Source organism: Acomys russatus, chromosome 9, assembly GCF_903995435.1.
Source record: "Acomys russatus chromosome 9, mAcoRus1.1, whole genome shotgun sequence".
Classification (NCBI taxonomy): Eukaryota; Metazoa; Chordata; class Mammalia; order Rodentia; family Muridae; genus Acomys; species Acomys russatus.
The window spans coordinates 41,147,377-41,166,516 of record NC_067145.1 but is presented as its reverse complement, the minus strand read 5'-3'; the positions used below and the strand labels follow the sequence as shown (position 1 = coordinate 41,166,516).

Genomic DNA, 19,140 nt, shown 5'->3' with positions numbered 1-19,140 from the left:
GTCTCCATGTGGAGCTCCTGACCCCTTCGGGTCCTTCCATCACCACCTCTTCCATACAACTCACAGCATTTTGCCTAGAGTCCAGCTTCAAGCTCCAGAATCTGTTCAGATCCCCCACTGGGTGGAGTCTCTCAGGGGACATCTATGGTGGGCTAATATCCACTTATACGTGAGTATAGACTATGCTTGTCTTTCTGGGTCTGGGTTAGTTCACTCAGGATGATCTCTTCTAGTTCCATCCATTTGCCTGAAAATTTCATGCTTTCCTTGTTTTTAATAGCTGAATAATAATCCATTGTGTAAGTGTATCACAGTTTCTTTATCTATTCTTTGGTGGAGAGACATCTAGGTTGTTTCCAGATTCTGGCTATTATGAATAAAGCTGCTATGAACATATTTGAGCAAATGTCCTTGTTGTATGGTGGAACATCTTTTGGGTATATGCCCAGGAGTGATATAGCTGGGTCTTGAAGTAGACTTATTCCCATTTTTCTGAGAAAGCACCAGGTTGATTTCCAGAGTGGTTGTACAAGTTTGCACTCCCACCAGCAATGGAGGAGTGTTCCCCTTTCTCCACATCCGCACCAGGATGTGTTCTCATTTCTTAGGTCCATTTAATTCATGACATCTGTTAGTTTCATTATTTCTCCATTTATTTTCTGTGTCAACAATCTGTCCATTGGTGAGAGCGGGGTTTTGAAGCCTCCCACTATCAATCTGTGGGATTTAATGTGACTTAAGCTTTAGTAATGTTTCTTTTATGAATGTGGGTGCCCTTGCACTTGGAGAATAGATGTTCAGAATTAAGATGTCATCTTGGTGGATTTTTTTCCTTTGATGAGTATAAAATGTCCTTTTCTATCTCTTTTGGTTAATTCAGTTGAAAGTCTATTTTGTTAGATACTAGAATGGCTACTCCAGCTTTCTACCTTGGTACATTTTCCTTGGAAAACCTTTTTCCAGCTATTTACTCTGAGATAATGTCTATCTTTATTGCTGAGGTGTATTTCTTGTACGTGGCTGATTAATACATACTGGTTTTGCATCCAATTTATTAGCCCATGTCTTTTTACTGGGGAGTTGAGTCCACTGAGGTTGAGAGATTTTAATGATCAATAATTGTTAATTCCTACAATTTTGGTTGTGATGGAGTGCGTTTGGTGTGTGTGTGTGTGTGTGTGTCTTCTAGTATCTTCTATAGGGCTGTGTTTGTGGATAGATATTGTTTAAATTTGTATTGTGGAATATCTTGTTTTATCCCTCTATGGCAATTAAAAGTTTTGTTGGGTATAGTAGTTGGAGAAGACATATGTGGTCTATTAGTGTCTGTAAGATATATGCACAGGCCCTTCTGGCTTTTTAAAAGTCTCTGTTGAGAAATAGGTCAGACTTTGCCATTTTTCCTCACAGCTTTTAATATTCTTTTTTTTTTCTGTACATTTAGTGTTTTGAGTATTATGTGGCAGGAGGATTTTCTTATGTGGTCCAATCTCTTTGGTGTTTTGTAAGCTTCTTTTGTTTATAGGAATCTCTTTCTTTAGGTTGAAGAAATTTTCTTCTATGATTTTATTGAAAATATTTTCTGGTTCTTGGAACTGAGACTTTTTTCCTTCTTCTATTCCTACAATCTTATGTTTTGTCTTTTTATAATGTTCCAGATTTCTTGTATGTTTTGTGGCAGGAACTTTTTAGAATTAATGTTTTCTATGACTCATGTATCGATTTCTTCAATTGTATCTTCTACACCTGAGATTCTCTCTTCCATCTCTTGTGTTCTGTTGGTGATCCTTGGGCCTACAGTTCCTGTCTTCTTCTATAGTTATCCAGTCTCCAGCATTTCCTCAGACTGTGCTTTCTTTATTGCTTCTGCTTCAATTTTCAGGCCTTGAACAGTTTTTATCTATTCTGTTCTTCTGTTTCACTCTATTCCTTCATCTGTCTGAATGCATTTTCCTATAGTTCTTTGAGAAATTTATTTTCCTCCTTTAAGGCTTATATCATTTCCACTACCTCAGATTTAAGATCGTCTTCTTGCATTTCAGGTTCAAAACTCATGTGCATTTCTTTTGTGATTAACAGAGTCCAGAATATTAACGTGAATGAACAGAAGCTGCCACTGCAAACCCAAGCCCATAGTTATGATGACTTCTGAAAGCATGAAGTTGGAAAATGGAAACAGCTGAAAGAGAAAAGACAAAACTATATAATTACAAAGTATCTACTTTAAACAGGCCTCAAGGAACCTGATTAGGGTCTTAGAGACTATCCGTGATGAAGGAAATATTTTAAGGAACTGTTTCAATATTGGTGCTGTCCTAGTGGCAGAAACGAATTCTGGACTTTGTTGGAATACTGGCTGTGAACATACTGTATGATCCTTGTGCTCACTTAGTTCCTCAGGCTTAGATTTATAAAAAATAAAAAATAAACCCATGTATACCATGAAGTGCTTGTATAGATAAAAAAATTAAAAACTCAAACTACTTTGTGCAACTTTCATTGATAGTTAATTAAAATTAATTCTACAGACTATGTTGAGTGGATACCTACTTCAAAAGCATTTTCTATGAATGATTTGTTCATTAGGTGCACATCAGGTTGATTTTCTCAGTGTAGAACAGAGTATTGATAATTCAAGGCTAGGAACCTGGAGACTCAGTTTCATCAAAAATTTCATAAAGTGTGTGGATTCAAAATGTTTGCATGATTTAAAACATTTTAAACTAACAAATGAGTTTAAGGTAGAACTTCAGAGCTTTTCACTGTGGAAGCAATGGGTTGTTTTTGAATTATTTCACTAAATACAACATAGGTGCTTTTGTTTTGTGAAAAGGAGACTGTTTCTTTATATGTTACATGTAAATGATACAACATTACCACAAATATCCTCTTGCTATACTCTGAGCATGTCTTATTTCATACAGTGCATTGTTGAAAGGAAAGGAGAAAGCTCTAGCTTTGTTTTGTTATAATTTTGAGGCAAGGTCTCACTATGTAGCCCTGCACGGCCTGGAACTTGCTATGTAGGCCAGAATGGCCTTGACCCCATGGAGATTCATCTGTCTCTTCCACTGGGTGCTGGAATCAAAGGGGCATCCTATCATGCCTGACTGAGATCTTCAGCTCTTGTTTCAAATCGTAGTGCTGAGACTAGATCATGGTGATCTTACATGTACAGAATTTGTTATTCCCAAACAGTCTTGGATAGTCTCTTGCTTGACTAGCGGGCACAAAGCCTCAGATTTGACACTCTCCTGACATGTGCCTGGTACCCACACCCATAGTCCCAGCACTTAGAGATAAAGGCAGGAGAATCAAGTTGGAGGCTAAGGGAAGGAAAGACCTGGTTGCAGAAACAGAGTGGAATGGAGAGAGAGAGAGAGAGAGAGAGAGAGAGAGAGAGAGAGAGAGAGAGAGAGAGAGAGAGACATCTGCCAGATGATGAGGGTGCCCATGATACTGACAATCCAAGAAGTCCTGAGCAGGTGTTGTTTCTGAATGCCTAGAGATGAAAGGTGGAGGACCACCAGATCTGGAGGACTTCACAGCTTCAGATGGAAGGGGGGAGGAAGAGGAAGGTCAGTTTTCAGGCTTCAAGCCATTTCTGAATGAAGAGGCTCATCCAGTTATGACCACAATTGCTTAGAAGAAAACAGAGTTCCGGGGGTCTGTGAATGGCAAAGCAAAATGGCTTGAAATGTCCAGAATAAGACACCCTGTTTCTAAGTGTAAGGTTCCATCCAGATACACATGGAGAAATGACTCTGTGTGAGAACTCAAGGGTAGGCTGAAAGCAATTGAGTGAGACAGACACTGTAGCTTTCCATTTAATCTGACAGAGGTAAGCTTGTTTCTGCTCTAAAGGTCACATCTTGCTACTGATGCTGGAGTCCATGAGACTCCTTTGCCTTCTGTAGCAGCTGGTAACTTCCATCAGAGACCACCTTGGGCTTGGTGCAGTTTGTAGGAAGGAAAATTACAGAAACCCAGGATAATTGAGCTAGAAAGCATTTAAGCAGAGGGTTCTCTTAGTCTGTCCTTTACAGTCTTGAGAGTCCAGGAAAACTTCTTTCCCTACCTAGTGGCCAGGACCAGTCTCCACTGGCTATCTGACACAGGCTGGCTAACCACTGTGCAAGCACCACACCATGTAGATGCAGCGTGCTCCTGTGTTTACATGTGTTGCCTGGCAAAGTGATATTTCACCCTACTCTGACCTCAACCCTGCAACTGACCGATGTCTTAGTGCCTCCTCTCCTGTATGTTCCATCTGAGCTTGACTTTGGGGACAGAGGTCATTGAGGGCTGGGAAGGCCCATAGTTAATGCCATAAAGTCCTGGGCTTCTGGAATCAAAACCAGCTGTCCTCACCATCCTCTTACATCCTGAGCCATCCTTTTCTGGTTTCTGATGTAGATTCTGAGTGTTCGTCAAAGCAGCCGGCTGCCATCCATTCAAGTGTTATCAAAGCCCCTCCTTTTGGCCCCTGCCTGCTCACTCCCACAGGAGCCAAAATGACAGTTCCTGTCAAAATGGTGTGTCCTGTCAGAGCAGTGATGCTTCCTTATCGTCCTGGCATCCAAAGATGGGAGCTGTCCATCATCTCTTCACCTTCTTTCCTGCCTTAGCCTGCTACAGTGCCAGGAGGTGTCCATGGTGACAGCATCTTCTTCTCCAGACTTTGTTGGCTATTCATGCTGACTCAGGCTGCAGGGAAAGGCTTCTCTGATGTGTACTCCCTTTGTAAATCTTGTATACCCTCAAGGCCTGAAAGTGTCCTTCCAAGCTTCTGCCTGAGGAAGCTCCAGTAGCCTGACCCCTCTCCCAGACCTCTATAACTGTCATAACAGCATTTCCAGCCTCTGTTACTGTCACAAAGGTTATCTCCAGCCTCTCAATAGGACCCATGACAGATTATGCTAATTTTAGGTGAAAAGTCTGAACTAAAAGCCATCAGTCTCTTAGCAGGAAAACTCACCAATTTCTGAGCTTCTCACAAAACCCACCAATCTCTGAGCAGGAAAACCAACCAATACCTGAACAGGAAAACCCACAAATCTCTGAGCTCTTCCAAGCTCAGGACTTGAAATCTTACCAATCTGCCCTGAAAGGATCTGACCCCTAGGAAATCCTATATAAACTCTGCCCTTTGTTCAATTCTCTGTTGTCCTCTCTCAGAATCCAGGGGTAGCCACACCCTAGATTAGTCCCTCCATACTCTGGACCCTCAATAAATCTGTTTTATGAGATTTTCTCCCTGATGTGACTCTCTTATCAAAAGCGTTGAAGAGAAGAAGCAAAGAAGCGGATTGTGGCTGAGGTTTCTGAGCTGCTCAGCTCAGCTGGGGACACCCTCTCCTGGGAGCTGCAATGCTTCTGCTGAGGAGGCTGGCTTCTCCTCAGAGCTGTGCTGCTCTTGGGATCCCATGACTCAGGATGCTTATCACTAGGACACTGTCCTACCTCAGAGCTGTATGGTTCCAGGGCTCCTGAGCCCCAGGATACCCTTCCATCTGAGCTGAACGTAACACCGGATGTCAGCATGACAGTGTTTGTACTCTCCTCTTACCTACACACCTCAAAGGCTACATGGCCTTCGGGAAGTGACACAAGGCTGCGAGCCTGGATGATGTCACAGTGCAGCTTAGGTTCAGCCTTGGAAGCAATGTCAGGAAGAAAAGGTCACTGGAACTGGGAGGAAGGACAAAAGACAGGATGCAGAGGCAAAGTGCACCACATAAACATGAATCTGTAGCAGTGGCATCATTCTCTCAATGTTTCTTCAGGATGATTTGGGGCAAATAATACCTTTGAAGGGACTCATATAAAATTGTGGAAAATGGTTAAACAAACCAGGAATAGCATTTGTGGTCCAGTTTTTAAATATTGAGAAATTCCTGGCTTAACAGGAGTCCTGTGCGGGACAGTCTGAAATGCTGGACCAATTGGGATTAGAAGCTTTCTACGAAGCTGTCCTGTTTTGATGGGTAACAGCAACTGAAGCACCTGGGAACGGAACATGAAGGATGTAGGATGTCAGCGTCCAGCACGAAGAGAGGAATAAATCTGTCCGGTCTGAGCCAGTGTCAGTGTCCGGTTCTTTTGTTCTGACAAGCATTCTACAGCCCTAACGTTATAAAAGTACGAGGTGTGCAGGATGCACAGAGCAATTAAGGCTGCTTCTCTGCTCTTTGTATGAGATGAAGAAAGACATCTGTCAATCTTCATTTATACCATGCAGGGAATGGCATCTAAAAAATAAATCACAGGGATTCTGTAACCAACAAGAAGCATTGTCTATGCATAGACATTCATGTCTCAGCCAGTCTCAGAGCTATTCCCATGCAGTGAGATTGGCAACATAAGTTAGCTGCTTGTTCTGCAGTTTGAATTCATGTAAGTATAGACTGATGAGTTAGAAGTCTCTTATCTAGGTCTGTTTCATTTTGACATTTGTCTTTTAAATGTGTATTTTATTTATTATAACTTATTCACACTCCATCCTGACTGCGATCTCCTCCCTTCTATCCTCCCATCCAAACCCTCCCTCCAACCTCTGCCCATTCCTGTCCTTGACCTCTGACAGGGGCTCTCTCCCGTGCCAAATGTCTGGCTTTCGGTTTGGTGGTCCTTAATTTCTTGAGTTCTTTATGCATTTTGGAGACTAGCCCTTTGCCAGATGTAGGGTTGGTAAAGATCTTCTAACAGCCTGTAGGCTGTCATTTTTTTCTGCTGACTGTGTCCTTTGCCTTACAGAAGCTTTTCAGTTTCATGATGTCCCATTGATTATTGCCTGGGCTGATGGTGTTCTGTTCAGGAAGCTGTCTCCTGTGCCAATGAGTTCAAGGCTCTTCCCCACTTTTTCATCTAACAGATGTAGTGTGCATGGTTTTATGTTGAAGTCTTTAATACACTTGGACGTTAGTTTTGTGAAGCGTGAAAAATATGGATCTATTTGCATTTTTCTACATGTGGACATCCAGTTAGAACAGCACCATTTGTTGAAGATGCTGTTTTCATTTCCATTGTATGGATTTGGCTTCTTTGTCCAAAATCAAGTGTTCATAGGTGTGCGGGTTTGTTTCTGGGTCTTCAGTTAGATTCCATTGATCAATCAGCCTATTTCTATGCCAGTACCATACTGTTTGTATTACTATTTCTCTGTAGTATAGCTTGAGATCAGGGATGGTCAATCCTCTGGAAGATGTTTTATTGTACAGGATTGTTTTAGCTATTCTGCGTATTTTGTTTTCCCATATGAAGTTGAGAATTATCTTTCAAGGTCTGTAAAGAACTGTGTTGATATTTTTAAAGGGAATTGAATTAAATCTGGAGATTGCATTTGGCAAGATGGTAGTTTTTACCATGTTTATTCTCCTGATCCATGAGCATGGACATCTTTCCATCTTCTGATATCCTCTTCAATTTCGATCTTGAGAGACTTGATTTTTTTTTTTTCATATGAGTCTTTCACTTGCCTGGTTAGAGTTGCACCAAGATACTTTATATTATTTGTGGCTATTGTGAAGGGTGTAGTTTCCCTAAATTTTTTCTCAACCTGTTTGTCATTTTATATAGGAGGGCTACTGAGTTTTTTGAATTACTCTTGCATCTGGTCACTTTGCTGAAGGTGTTTTTCAGCTGTAGGAGTTCTCTGGTGGAATTTTGGGGGTCACTTAGGTGCACTATCATATCATCTGCGAATAGCGATACTTTGACTTTCTCATTTCCTATGTGGATCCCCGTGATCTTCTTTTGTTGTATTATTCATTCTATTGAGAGCTTCAAGACACCATCTTGCTTTCTTACCCAACCTAGCACCACCTGACCACAGAGGGATGACACTACCTATAGTGGTCTGGTCTCCCACATCAATCATTAACCAGGAGAATATTCTCAAAGATATGTGCATAGAACAGTGTGATGGAAACATTTTCTCAGTTGAGGTTCCCTCAAGTTGACAAAAAAAAAAAAAAAAAAAAAAAAAACCAAAACCATAACTAACCAACACAATAACAGTACCCAAATTCCCCAGCACCCACCTTCAAGTGGCTTGTAACTGCCTGTAACTGCCAGCTTCTGGAGACTGAGCACTTCTGACCTATGAGGGTACCTGCTTTCTTGTGCACACATCTGCACACAGGTGTGTACAAAAATAGTCAAATAAATAATACTGAATAGTAAATCGTAAGTAATAAGTGTTTTATCTTGACGTATGAAAATGATATTTATAAGAATTCTAGCTGGTTGTGGTGGCGCACACCGGTAGGATTTGCTGAAGGAGGCAGAGGCAGGAGGATCACAAGTTCGAGGCCAGCCTGGACTACACATTAAATGCTGGGTATGGTGGCGCGTGCCTTTAATCCCAGCACTCGGGAGGCAGAGGCAGGCAGATCGCTGTGAGGTCGAGGCCAGCCTGGTCTACAAAGTGAGTCCAGGATGGCCAAGGCTACACAGAGAAACCCTGTCTCGAAAAAAAAAATTCTATTCATGACTCCAATATTAATTTATCTATGATACACATTTCAAACTTTTTATTTTAAAATTAAGATTGCAATTTCATTATGTTTTAAAATAATAAAACCATTCTAACAAGAAAGGTTTATAAACATAAAATTTGTTTCATTTACATGACAAGCCTATTTTTTATTTAAAATGCATTAAGTTTTATAATTTAAAACTTCAGTTACTAAGTGCCAGCCTGGTAGTGTATGCCTATAATCCTGGCACTCTGGGAGGCAGAATGACTTTCTGGTAGTTCAAGGCCAATCTGGTCTGCAAACAGAGCCCAGGACATCTAATGTTATACAGAGAAACCCTGCCTTGAAAAAAAATTCAGGTGCTAGCCTGATATCTTTTTATATGTCTATAGTTCAAACACTTTTAAGGTACAGTCTGCAGGGGCGTGAACTAAAGGCCAACTTCTTCAAAAAAAAAAAACAACACAGATGTGTACACACAGAGGCATACATGCACACATACACACAAACTCTCACAATGATGATAATACCTTATTATTTTGTACATAATTTCTAGATATAAGAACCTGTGTAGAATGTTGAAGAAAGACACAGATGCACATGAAAATGGAGAGTGCACCAGTGGGAGCTCTTCAAGTACAAATCACTGTGAAATGGATGCAATATTTTCAATAAGATGCAAGGTAAATTTAAATTAATTTGGGCCTGGAAATGAGCTAATTTAGTATAAAATCAACATGAAGAAGAGTTTGTAAAATTTGGTTAACGAAGTCATATAAAATATGTAATTTTGTGTTGAAGATGTGCCCTGTTTGTGTCTCAGAACTTCTATGCTCTTCTAAACTAAGGTGGTATATGCTTGCCCAACCATGTCACAGAGCCTATATTGAGTTTTATTTACTTACTTTCTTCTATCAATAAAAATATGGTTCAGGCTGAATCACATAGTTCAAGACAAGGTTCTTGGAATAATTTTCAACTTATATAAGGAGGCCATTGTGTGCAGTCCTAAAATTCAGGAAAAAAAATCAGGCAATCCATAAAAGATAATTAATTGTTCAAATAGTAGATGGAATTTCAAAACTTCAAAAGTAGTTTGTTTGTTATGGAGAAAATTTTCAGTCTAGGAGGAGATGAGATGACTTCTCCATAGAAATAAGCATGGAGAAGTAAACATTAGGAACCCAGGAAAAGAGAACATATATCCACATTTCTCAAAATAAAAAAAATTATTGTGCTTTCTTCACCTCTTCAGAGGAATATATCTTCTAGGTTTATTTTTCTCGCTTTCTCCGCCTTGTTGCTTATTTCACATGAGCCTCTCAGTTAAATTATATCTCTAAAAAGTATGTTACCTCTTATGATTTATGGGGAAGAAATGACTGTTGTAACAGACACAATTGGACTGCCATTCTGGTGTTAAGTTGGACAAAAGACACATGTGAACTACGCTTGTGCACCTGATAAGGCTCAGAGAGTTTTCTGGACTGGGAAAACAGTTTATAAGGTTTTTTTTAGGTTTTAAGGTAACTGTAATTCATTAATGAAATGAAGGAGGGAATAGAAAAACCAGGAGTGAAGTGTGGGTGTTAGGGAAGGCATATGAACTAGTGATAAGGGAAATACTAAAATACACACGAAGTTTATACAGAGATATAGGAGACATATCCTTAAAATAAAATACAGTACAAATCTCTAAAAATAATTGAAATTAAGAAAATGCAACAAGATATTATAACATTCATGTTGTATCGTCCTATTCAGAGTGCTGTGGCTCCTCCTTCTTCATATGTCTTTTACAGGCATAGAATCATGTTGGGGAGAGCCAGTCATAGCCACAATTTAAAACATATTAAAGCACTGTGCCTTTCCTGTTGACTGAAATGTTTATGCAAGGACTGTGGTTTTGGCTGTAAATATGAAATCCTCATCCTGCGGGTTACAGCTTTCCCTCTGTCGTTTTGGGAACCTTCATTGCTACATCTAGAACTTTCTAAAACTCTGAGACAGTGTGGAAGATATATTTGCTGGTGTTTACTTTTCCCACTGATTGGGCTCTTCCAGCCCTTCACATTCTTGTGTCACTTTCTTGGGCAATGGGATGGGCATCACCTCCACACGTTGCTCAGTCCAGAGTGCACACCGAGGAGTTCAGACTCAGGCTCCTTTGTCATCCTCTCCCTCAATCTCCACAGCCAGTGGTCCTGTTTCCATCCAAGGAAACTTCAGCCCCTGGTTGCATTTCCATAGCCTGGTCAGTTTCCTGTCCTTGTGTGTCACCCATTCCCAAGAGGGGACATCACCCTCACTTAGAAACCTCTAATAGGGCACAGGGCCATTAACCTGCTGTTATTTGGTGCTGATAATTAGCCACATCTGGATGCTTCTTTGTAAAGAATATCATACACAGGCTTTCCCGACCTCAGCTCTGTTTCTTTTATCAATCCTGGCTCTTCTAGTTCACTAGTTCATACAGAGACAATGGCTAATCCACCACATCTACTGTTGGAAATTTTATCCGTCACTGCTTTTTTTCTTTTTAAAACACGATTTAATTGTTTATAATGTGTTCGCTTTATATCCCAATTGCAGCCCCCTCCCTCATCGCCTCCTGGTCCCACCCTTCCTCACTCATCCACCCTCCCCACCTCCAGTCCTCAAAAGGGGAGTCCTCCTGCTAACATCTGACCTCAGCCTATCAAGCCTTATCTGGACTGCCTGTATCCTCTTTCTCTTTGGCCTGGCAAAGCCGCCCCTCCAGGGGGAAGTGATGAACAAGTGAGTCCATGTCATAATTAGCCTCAGCCACCCATATTGTGGGGCCCACAAGGAGACTGGGCTGCCTCTCTACTAGATCTGAGCAGAAGGTCTAGGTCCTCTCCATGCATGGACCTTCATTGGTGCATCAGCCTCTGCAGCACGCCCCCTCCTCTGACCAGATCTGTTGGCTCCACTGGCTTCCTTGTGGAGCTCCTGTCCTCTCCAGGCCCCCCTACCCAACAACATTTCAATAAGACTCCCTGCACTCCCCTCTGAAGTTTGGCTGCGAGTCTCAACATCTGTTTTGATCCACCCCTGGATGGAATCTTTAACAGGATCTCTATGGTTGGCTCCTGTCCTGTTCCTTCTCTTCAGCCACTTCTGGTGTCTGTTCTATTTGCCCTTCTGAATGAGAATTAAGCATCCTCCCTAGGGTCCCCATTTAGCTTCTTTATGTCTAAATATTATGGTGTGGTTATCCTGCATTATGGGTTAATATCCACTTATAAGTGAGTACATGCCATGTGTGTCTTTAATGGGTCTGGGCTACCTCACTCAGGTTGATAGCTTGTTTACTGAAGGTTGCCTTTCTTCCTTCATATTATCATAAGATATTTGCATTTCATAAACGTTTTAAGGTGTTTGAGCACATGATTTATTAGGTATGGTCTTATTTTGACAACAATTTTGGGAGCCATTTTCAGCGCTGGTCAAAGGAAGTAGATGTGACATCCCTAAGTCTCATGTAGAAACTGTGACAAGTGAAGCTGGAAAAGCATGTGTGTCACTTGCTGGGAAACACATTCTCAGAATTTAGTACAAACTTCAACAGCTGGAAAAGGAAGATGATTTTCTGCAGGAGAAATTACTAGAGATTATATTAGCCTAGGAAAAATGTGAAATGCTAGAGGAAAGCAACAAAAAGCATGCAGAGTAAGTACACATCCTCAAACCCCACACGGACAACCACACAGCAAATCGTTCTGAGCTAGAAAAGTATTAGGAAGTCATTGAAGAGCAACATAGAGGACAATTAATAGAACAAAAGCCTTGAATCTAATTTTACAGATGACTGTATTCATCTATAGTGTACTTTAATTTCTTCCACCTCAAATTTTACTTTCAGTCTAAATCATGTGTCATTGTATGTGTCTCATGGCAGCTCTTCTGTAGATTTCTGAAATGAGAAGCCATCTATTTCTGTTGTCAACCATATTAGATTTGACTAAATAAGTTCATATGTCAGAATTCTGGCTTTTATTAGGGAATTGATGTTTAAGGTTACTTGAAAATTGTGGAAGAGAAAACACTGTGGTATAATGTACTTCAGTTGTTTGTAAACTCCAACATTAATATAATATTATATTAAAGTATTAAATTTTTAGTTATTATAAGATTACTTTAGATGAGACTTGATAGGCTGTGACCATATGGGGGGGAGGAGGCCCCCTTCTGTCACAGACCTAGGGTAGGGGAATAGGGTAAAAGAGGGAGGGAGAGAGGAACAGGAGGATACAAGTAAAGGGATAACAATTTAGATGTAATCTGGATAAATTAAAAAAAAAATGCCAATTTGATCTGGAAAAAAAAGATTAATTTAGGGTTGAGGTTGTAGCTCTGTGCTGGAGTATCTCCTTATCATCCAGGAGTCCCTGGGTTCAGTCTATAGCAGCAAAGGGTTCATTAAACTAATTCTGCTTAAATAAACTTGATGTTAATGGTAAATGATTTTAATTAACTCCCTTCTCATACATGTAAAATGTTCTTTGGATCATGGATTCAAAAATAAAGAAAATGTTACAATAATGATTTGTGGTATAGTGATTTTTCAACTGAGTTTTTCTTTGATTTAAAATATAAACAGTGATGTTTGTAAATTAAACATGGACTTTTTGTTATTTGAAGTCATTTATTTAATTTATTCTTGGTAATTTCAAACACGAATAGAATGTATGTTGTTCACATTCAACATTCCTCCTGCTCCCTTCCAACTCTCTGTGGACCTCCCCTTTCAAAATGGGTCTTTTTCCACGTCCCCTGGATGGGGAGACCTGGTGGCACTCAGAGAAAGAATAGCAGGGTACCAAGAAGAGACTTGATACCCTATGAACATATACAGGGGGAGGAGGTCCCCCTCAGTCACAGACATAGGGGAGGGGAGTAGGGGGAAAATGGGAGGGAGGAATGGGAGGATACAAGGGATGGGATGTAATATGAGTAAATTAATAAAAAATAAAAAAAGGAAAAAAATAAAATGGGTCTTTTTAATGTCCCTTAGAAACAAGCTGCCCTTGATAAAGAGAAAGAGAAGCTAAGACAGGATTATCTCACGTCAATGAGAGTGAATATGGAGAACAGAATGAATGAAATGGAAGCTGAGATGCTGCAACTAGAATCTCACAGGAACTCTACTAAAATACAACTGGAAGCATATAAGCAGATATATGAAGACAAAGTGAGAAGAGGAGAAGCCCTGAAAGATGAACTTGACAGGCAAGTCAGAGCATGGACTCCTAGAAACACAGGAGATGAGGACTCCAAGATGGCAGTGAGCGGTGTGGACCGTGTTTAGAAGGTCCAGTAAACAAGTCAGGGAATTGTATGGGATTCTTAACCAGGAACACCAAGCTCCCCATCTCACCACAGTGGGAGTACTCCACAGTTCAAAAGGATCAACATACAGAAAACCTGTGTACCCCTGAACATGGGAGAAGTGTGGACCCTCTGGAGAGCAGACCATCGCCACAGCATGGCAGCTGGAAATGGCCAACAGGTAACCCACTGGCAGAGGTGATTGGCATTGTGACCAGTGGGAATTGCTGCGGGAGAGGGGACTCGATGTAAGATTTGGGCCCCAAGAACAGCCTGGCACATGGTTTGGGCCCTGAGACCCTAATTGATCTCAGTGCACGGTTTGGGTCCGGAGACCCTAGCTGAACTCAATGCAAGGTTTGGGCCTGAGACCTGGCTGGACTCAGTGCTAACTGGACTAAGCATGTGTGTTGGGCCCTGAGACCTGTTTGGGTCTAGAGATGCGAACTGGACTCAACGCTTTGGTTTGGTCCCTAGACGCTAACTGGACTGAGTGCACACATGGTTTGGGCCCTGCGATGCTAACCAGGACTCTGCAAGCGGTCTGCGTCCCAAACACTACTGGGAACCACAGACCAATGGAGGCACGAATCTCAGATTTAGAAGATACAATAGTAGATCTTGAAGCAACCATTAAAGAAAACACTAAATCTGGGAAATTCCTGACACAAAACATCCAAGAAATCAAGGACATCATGAAAAGATGAAACCTGAGGATAATAGGCATTGAGGAAAGAGAAGATGCCGGATTCCAAGGCCCAGAAAATATTCTCAACAAAATCAGAGAAGAAAACTTCCCCAATCTAAAGAAAGAGATGCCTATAAACATACAAGAGGCCTACAGAACACCAAATAGAATAGTCCAGAAAAGAAAAACTTCCCATCACATAATAATCAAAGCACAAAATATACAGAACAAAGAAAAAATATTAAAATCTGCAAGGGAAAAGGGCCAAGTAACATTTAATGGCAGATCTATCAGGAGCCCACCTGACTTCTCAGCGGAGACCATAAAAGCCAGAGGTACTGTCTCTGCATAAGTAGGAGAACATATTTGTCTTCTCTGGGAAGGTACTTCTGAACCTGTTGAAAATGAGGGCTGAAAAGGATAAGGAAAACCTACTACTATGGAACTTTCATAAACTACCCACACATATAATAAAAAAGAATAAAATGGGGGATTTCTTTTCCAGTACAGTAGACTAGCAAGTAAAAAACCTATTTGCAGGTATAGACTACCCTGCTGTGTGTCGCTGATTGGTGGGATCCCACAGACTGCTTGCAAACATTATAGATTATTGTCATTGCTTTTAGTTATTCTCCAGATCTTGATGTTAAGAACCTATTGCTTTGAAGAAAAAAAAAAACAATGCTGTGCAGTGGTGGTGCATGCCTTTAATCCCAGCACTCAGGAGGCAGAGGCAGGTGGATCACTGTGAGTTGGAGGCCAGCCTGGTCTACAAAGAGAGTCCAGGACAGCCAAGGCTACACAGAGAAACCCTGTTCTGAAACCACCCCCAAAAACCTAACAAAACAAAATCCAATAATGTAAGTCATGGGAAATGGCTAAGACAAGGTGGCCATCACTGGAAGCGTCTGTGCGTGCTACCAGGGGAGAAAAGTCTTCTCCTGATGTGAATCCTATGTGGCCATCACTGGAAGCCTCTGTGCATGCCACCAGGGGAGAAAAGTCTCCTCCTGATGTGAATCCTGCGTGGCCATCACTGGAAGCGTCTGTGCGTGCTACCAGGGGAGAAAAGTCTTCTCCTGATGTGAATCCTGCAAGCTACAATAATGTCTAGCCTGGTGCAATAGTATCACAAATGTTAATGAATTAAGCAACTGTTTTCTGATTAGATTTAAGATCCACTTCATACCATGGAATTTATGTTTCGCACCATTAACTTTGCCAAAACTCATTGCTGGTCTATGAGCCTAGAAGATAACCTAGTACCTAATGCTATGATTCTGCTAAATGAATATCAAACTGTCTATTAAGTATGTGTCTTTATATCCCCAGATCAGCATATATCTCAACCCTCATCAAAGAAGCTTCTTTTTTTTTCAGTAGATGACAATTAATATAGAGACCCACAACTGATCAGAGTGTATAGACTAAGAACTTCTGAAGTGCTCACCTCTAAATGGAATATCTACATCACACATTTCCTCTCAAGGCTCAGAAAGCATCACGAAAGACTGGATGGAAAGATGATAAGAAATGGCTAAGAGCAGCAAAACAACTGAGCACAAATGCTGGCAAGGATTCAGGAACAGGGCAGTCCTTATTCACTGTTGGTGGGAATGCCAACTAGTGTGGCCACCCTGGCAATCAATATGGAGAATTCTCAAAACTATATAGAAACCCACCATATGACCCAGCTATATCACACCCTGGAATAAACCCAGGGACTACACATCCTCCTCCTCAGATACTTGCTTAGCAAATAGTCATTGCCGCTCTGTTTACCTTAGTTAAGAAAGTGAAACAACCTAAGTGTCCTTCAACCAATGAATGGATAATGAAGAAGTGCTATACATACACAATGGGATACTCTTCACATGTGAAGAAAAATGAAATCGTGAAATTTTCTGAGAAATAGATGGAACTTGAAAAGATCATATTGAGTGAGTTACCCAGACCCAGAAAGACCTCTTGTTTGCTCCCATCTGTAGCTCCCAGCTCCAAACCTTCAGATGTGAGGGTATAACTCAGAGTGACTGGAGAAACCAGGAAATTATAAAGGGACCATGAGGGGAGGCTTGAGAGAAGATATGTAGGGGGAAATGAGAAAAATGGGGAGAGAGAAAGGATGGCCAGAAGAAGTAGGAAAGAGGGAAACCACTACCAAGATTGTCTGATAAAACCTAAAGAAATAATTTTATATTTTAATACACAGTATATATATACAGACACACACACATATATCACACACACACACACACACACACACACACACACACACATATATATATATATATATATATACACACACATACATACATACATATATTTGGCCACAGCTAAATTTATTTCTGACCTTTATATTAACTGGAAAATGCAAACAACCTCATATTAAAGAAGTACTTATAAGGAAGCCTATAGAGTGAAAACAAAAGACTTGAACTCTGGGAAATAATTCTATTAGCATTAGCCAAATGTTTGTTTTGCTTTATTTTGTTTTGCTTTAAATGTCATATTCTGCTTTCAGTATTTACTGTCATTCTTGGGATACTGACATTTCAGAAATTGCAGTCAATCATAAAACTACAATCTTATATTAAATTGTCATATCCTATACATGTTTGTAATCTTGTGACATTAGGGGAGGAAAAACCATGAGATCTTCCCAATTACAGAACAAGTCAAGGAAGTAATGAAGGGAAAACTCTAGATTAGCTCTGACCCCTCAGATACAGATGATCATAGGACATCTATGCAGCACATCCAGTTTTAGAACATAGTAATGAAAAAGAAAAGAAATCAGCCATGTCATATACCTATCAGTAAGATTATAAATCATTTTTGAGAACTTATGAAATATATTCTGATCATACACATCCTCTTTTCCTTAACTCCTCTCAAATATAACCCAATATCTTTATCCTCCCCAAATTCACTTTCTCCTCTTATAAAAATAATAACACATGGATTCCAATTTGTGATGTTCACGTACTTCTGGGGACCATGCAGTGAACTGTGGTCCACCTACCAGGAGCCATATCCTTAAAGAATCAACTGTCCATTAATCTATTTATTGATCTATCTATTTATCTATCTATCTATCTATCATCTATCTACCTAGCATCTATCTATTATCTATCCACCATCTGTCTGTCTGCTTGCTTGTCTAGTAGCAAGTGCAGCAAATTTATTGATGGAATTTAAGAAAGTAGAGTTCCCTAAGCCCCTCCTGTTATTCTGGGAGTCTGGGATGGAACTGTGAGGGGAGATACTCAGCGTTGGGGGCTGAATGGGACAGGAACTCCTTAGTAGCTGAGGACCTCTATGTTTCTCTTGTGTTCTTGTGGGGTAGATGGTTCATGGATTCATACTCCTTGGAGGCCATGTAGGTCATTAGGTCCACCACTCTGTTGCTGTAGCCACAATTGTCATGCCAGGAAATAAGTTTGGCAAAGCTCTCATTGAGAGCAATGCCAGCCCCAGCATCAAAGGTGGAAGAGTGTGCATCACCATTAAAGTCTCGAGAGACAACCTGCCCTCAGTGTAGCCCAGGATGACCTTTAGATAGCCCTTTGCCTTGCCACCTTCTTGATGTCATTGCTCATGGCAGATTTCTCCAGGCAGCATGTCAAATCCATGACAGACACATTGGTGGTAGGAACATGGAAGGTCATGCCAGTGAATTTCCCATTCAGCTCTACTATAACCCACAGCCTTGCCAGTGCCAGTGGGTGCAGAGACAATGTTCTGCGTGGCCCCTCAGCCATCCCAGCACAGCTTCCCAGAGAGGCCATCCACAGCCTTCTGGGTGGAAGTGATGGCAAAGATCATGGTTTTGAGTCCTTTTATGATGGCAAAATTGTCATGGATGACCTTGGCAAGGAGGACTAAGCAGTTGGTGGTACAGAAGGCATTGCTGACAATCTTGAACCAGCTGTCATATTTCTCCTGGTCCACATCTATCACAAACATGGGGGCATCAGCAGAGATAGTACACATGATGGCACTTTTGGCTTCACCCTTCAAGTGGGCATGAACTCATTTGCAGTGTGAAAATACTGGTGGACTCCACAACATGCTTGGCATGAGCATCACCCCACTTGATGTTGGGGAGATCTCGTTCCAAGTTTTCCATTTAACCCTACCATGCTAGGGAGCTCACTGTGAGTAGAATCATATGAATAGTGAAGGTTAATGAAAGGGTTATTGCTGATGTTGAAGTCAGCCCAGGTGACCAATATGCCCAAATCCATTTACTCCAACCTTCATCATCATGTCTCAGGTTCAGGGTTGGCACTGCACAAGAAGATGCTGCTGTCTGTGGAATGAAGGAGCAGAGAGCCCATACATTTATCTCAGTCACAGTCATAGGGGAGGGGAGTAGGGTGAAAGTGGGAGAGAGAGAGAGAGAGAGAGAGACAGAGACAGAGAGAGAGAGAGAGAGAGAGGAATGGGAGGATACAAAGAATGGAATAACAATTTAGATGTAATATGAATAAATTTAAAAAATATATAATAAAAATATAAAAATATAGCTGAACCTAAAATCCAGGGGTAAAGGACATTCTACTCTAGTTTGCTAGTGGAATTAGAATAATTTCTGTAGTCAATATTGTGAAAAAA

The 19,140-nt window shown here is 40.9% G+C and overlaps 1 protein-coding gene and 1 pseudogene across 1 annotated transcript in view; one reads left to right on the top strand and one right to left on the bottom strand.

Annotated features, from left to right (window-relative positions):
- LOC127193630 (ankyrin repeat domain-containing protein 7-like) overlaps nt 1–13,812 on the top strand; it is a 56,843-nt gene extending 43,031 nt beyond the window's left edge. The window contains exons 6-7 of the mRNA XM_051150867.1: nt 9,037–9,163; nt 13,519–13,812. Of these exons, the coding sequence (XP_051006824.1) occupies nt 9,037–9,163; nt 13,519–13,812 (421 nt within the window). The remainder of the gene's footprint in view (nt 1–9,036; nt 9,164–13,518) is intronic.
- A 4,027-nt stretch (nt 13,813–17,839) lies between these two features.
- LOC127193629 (glyceraldehyde-3-phosphate dehydrogenase-like) lies at nt 17,840–18,652 on the bottom strand (annotated as a pseudogene).
- Between the last annotated feature and the right edge of the window lie 488 nt (nt 18,653–19,140).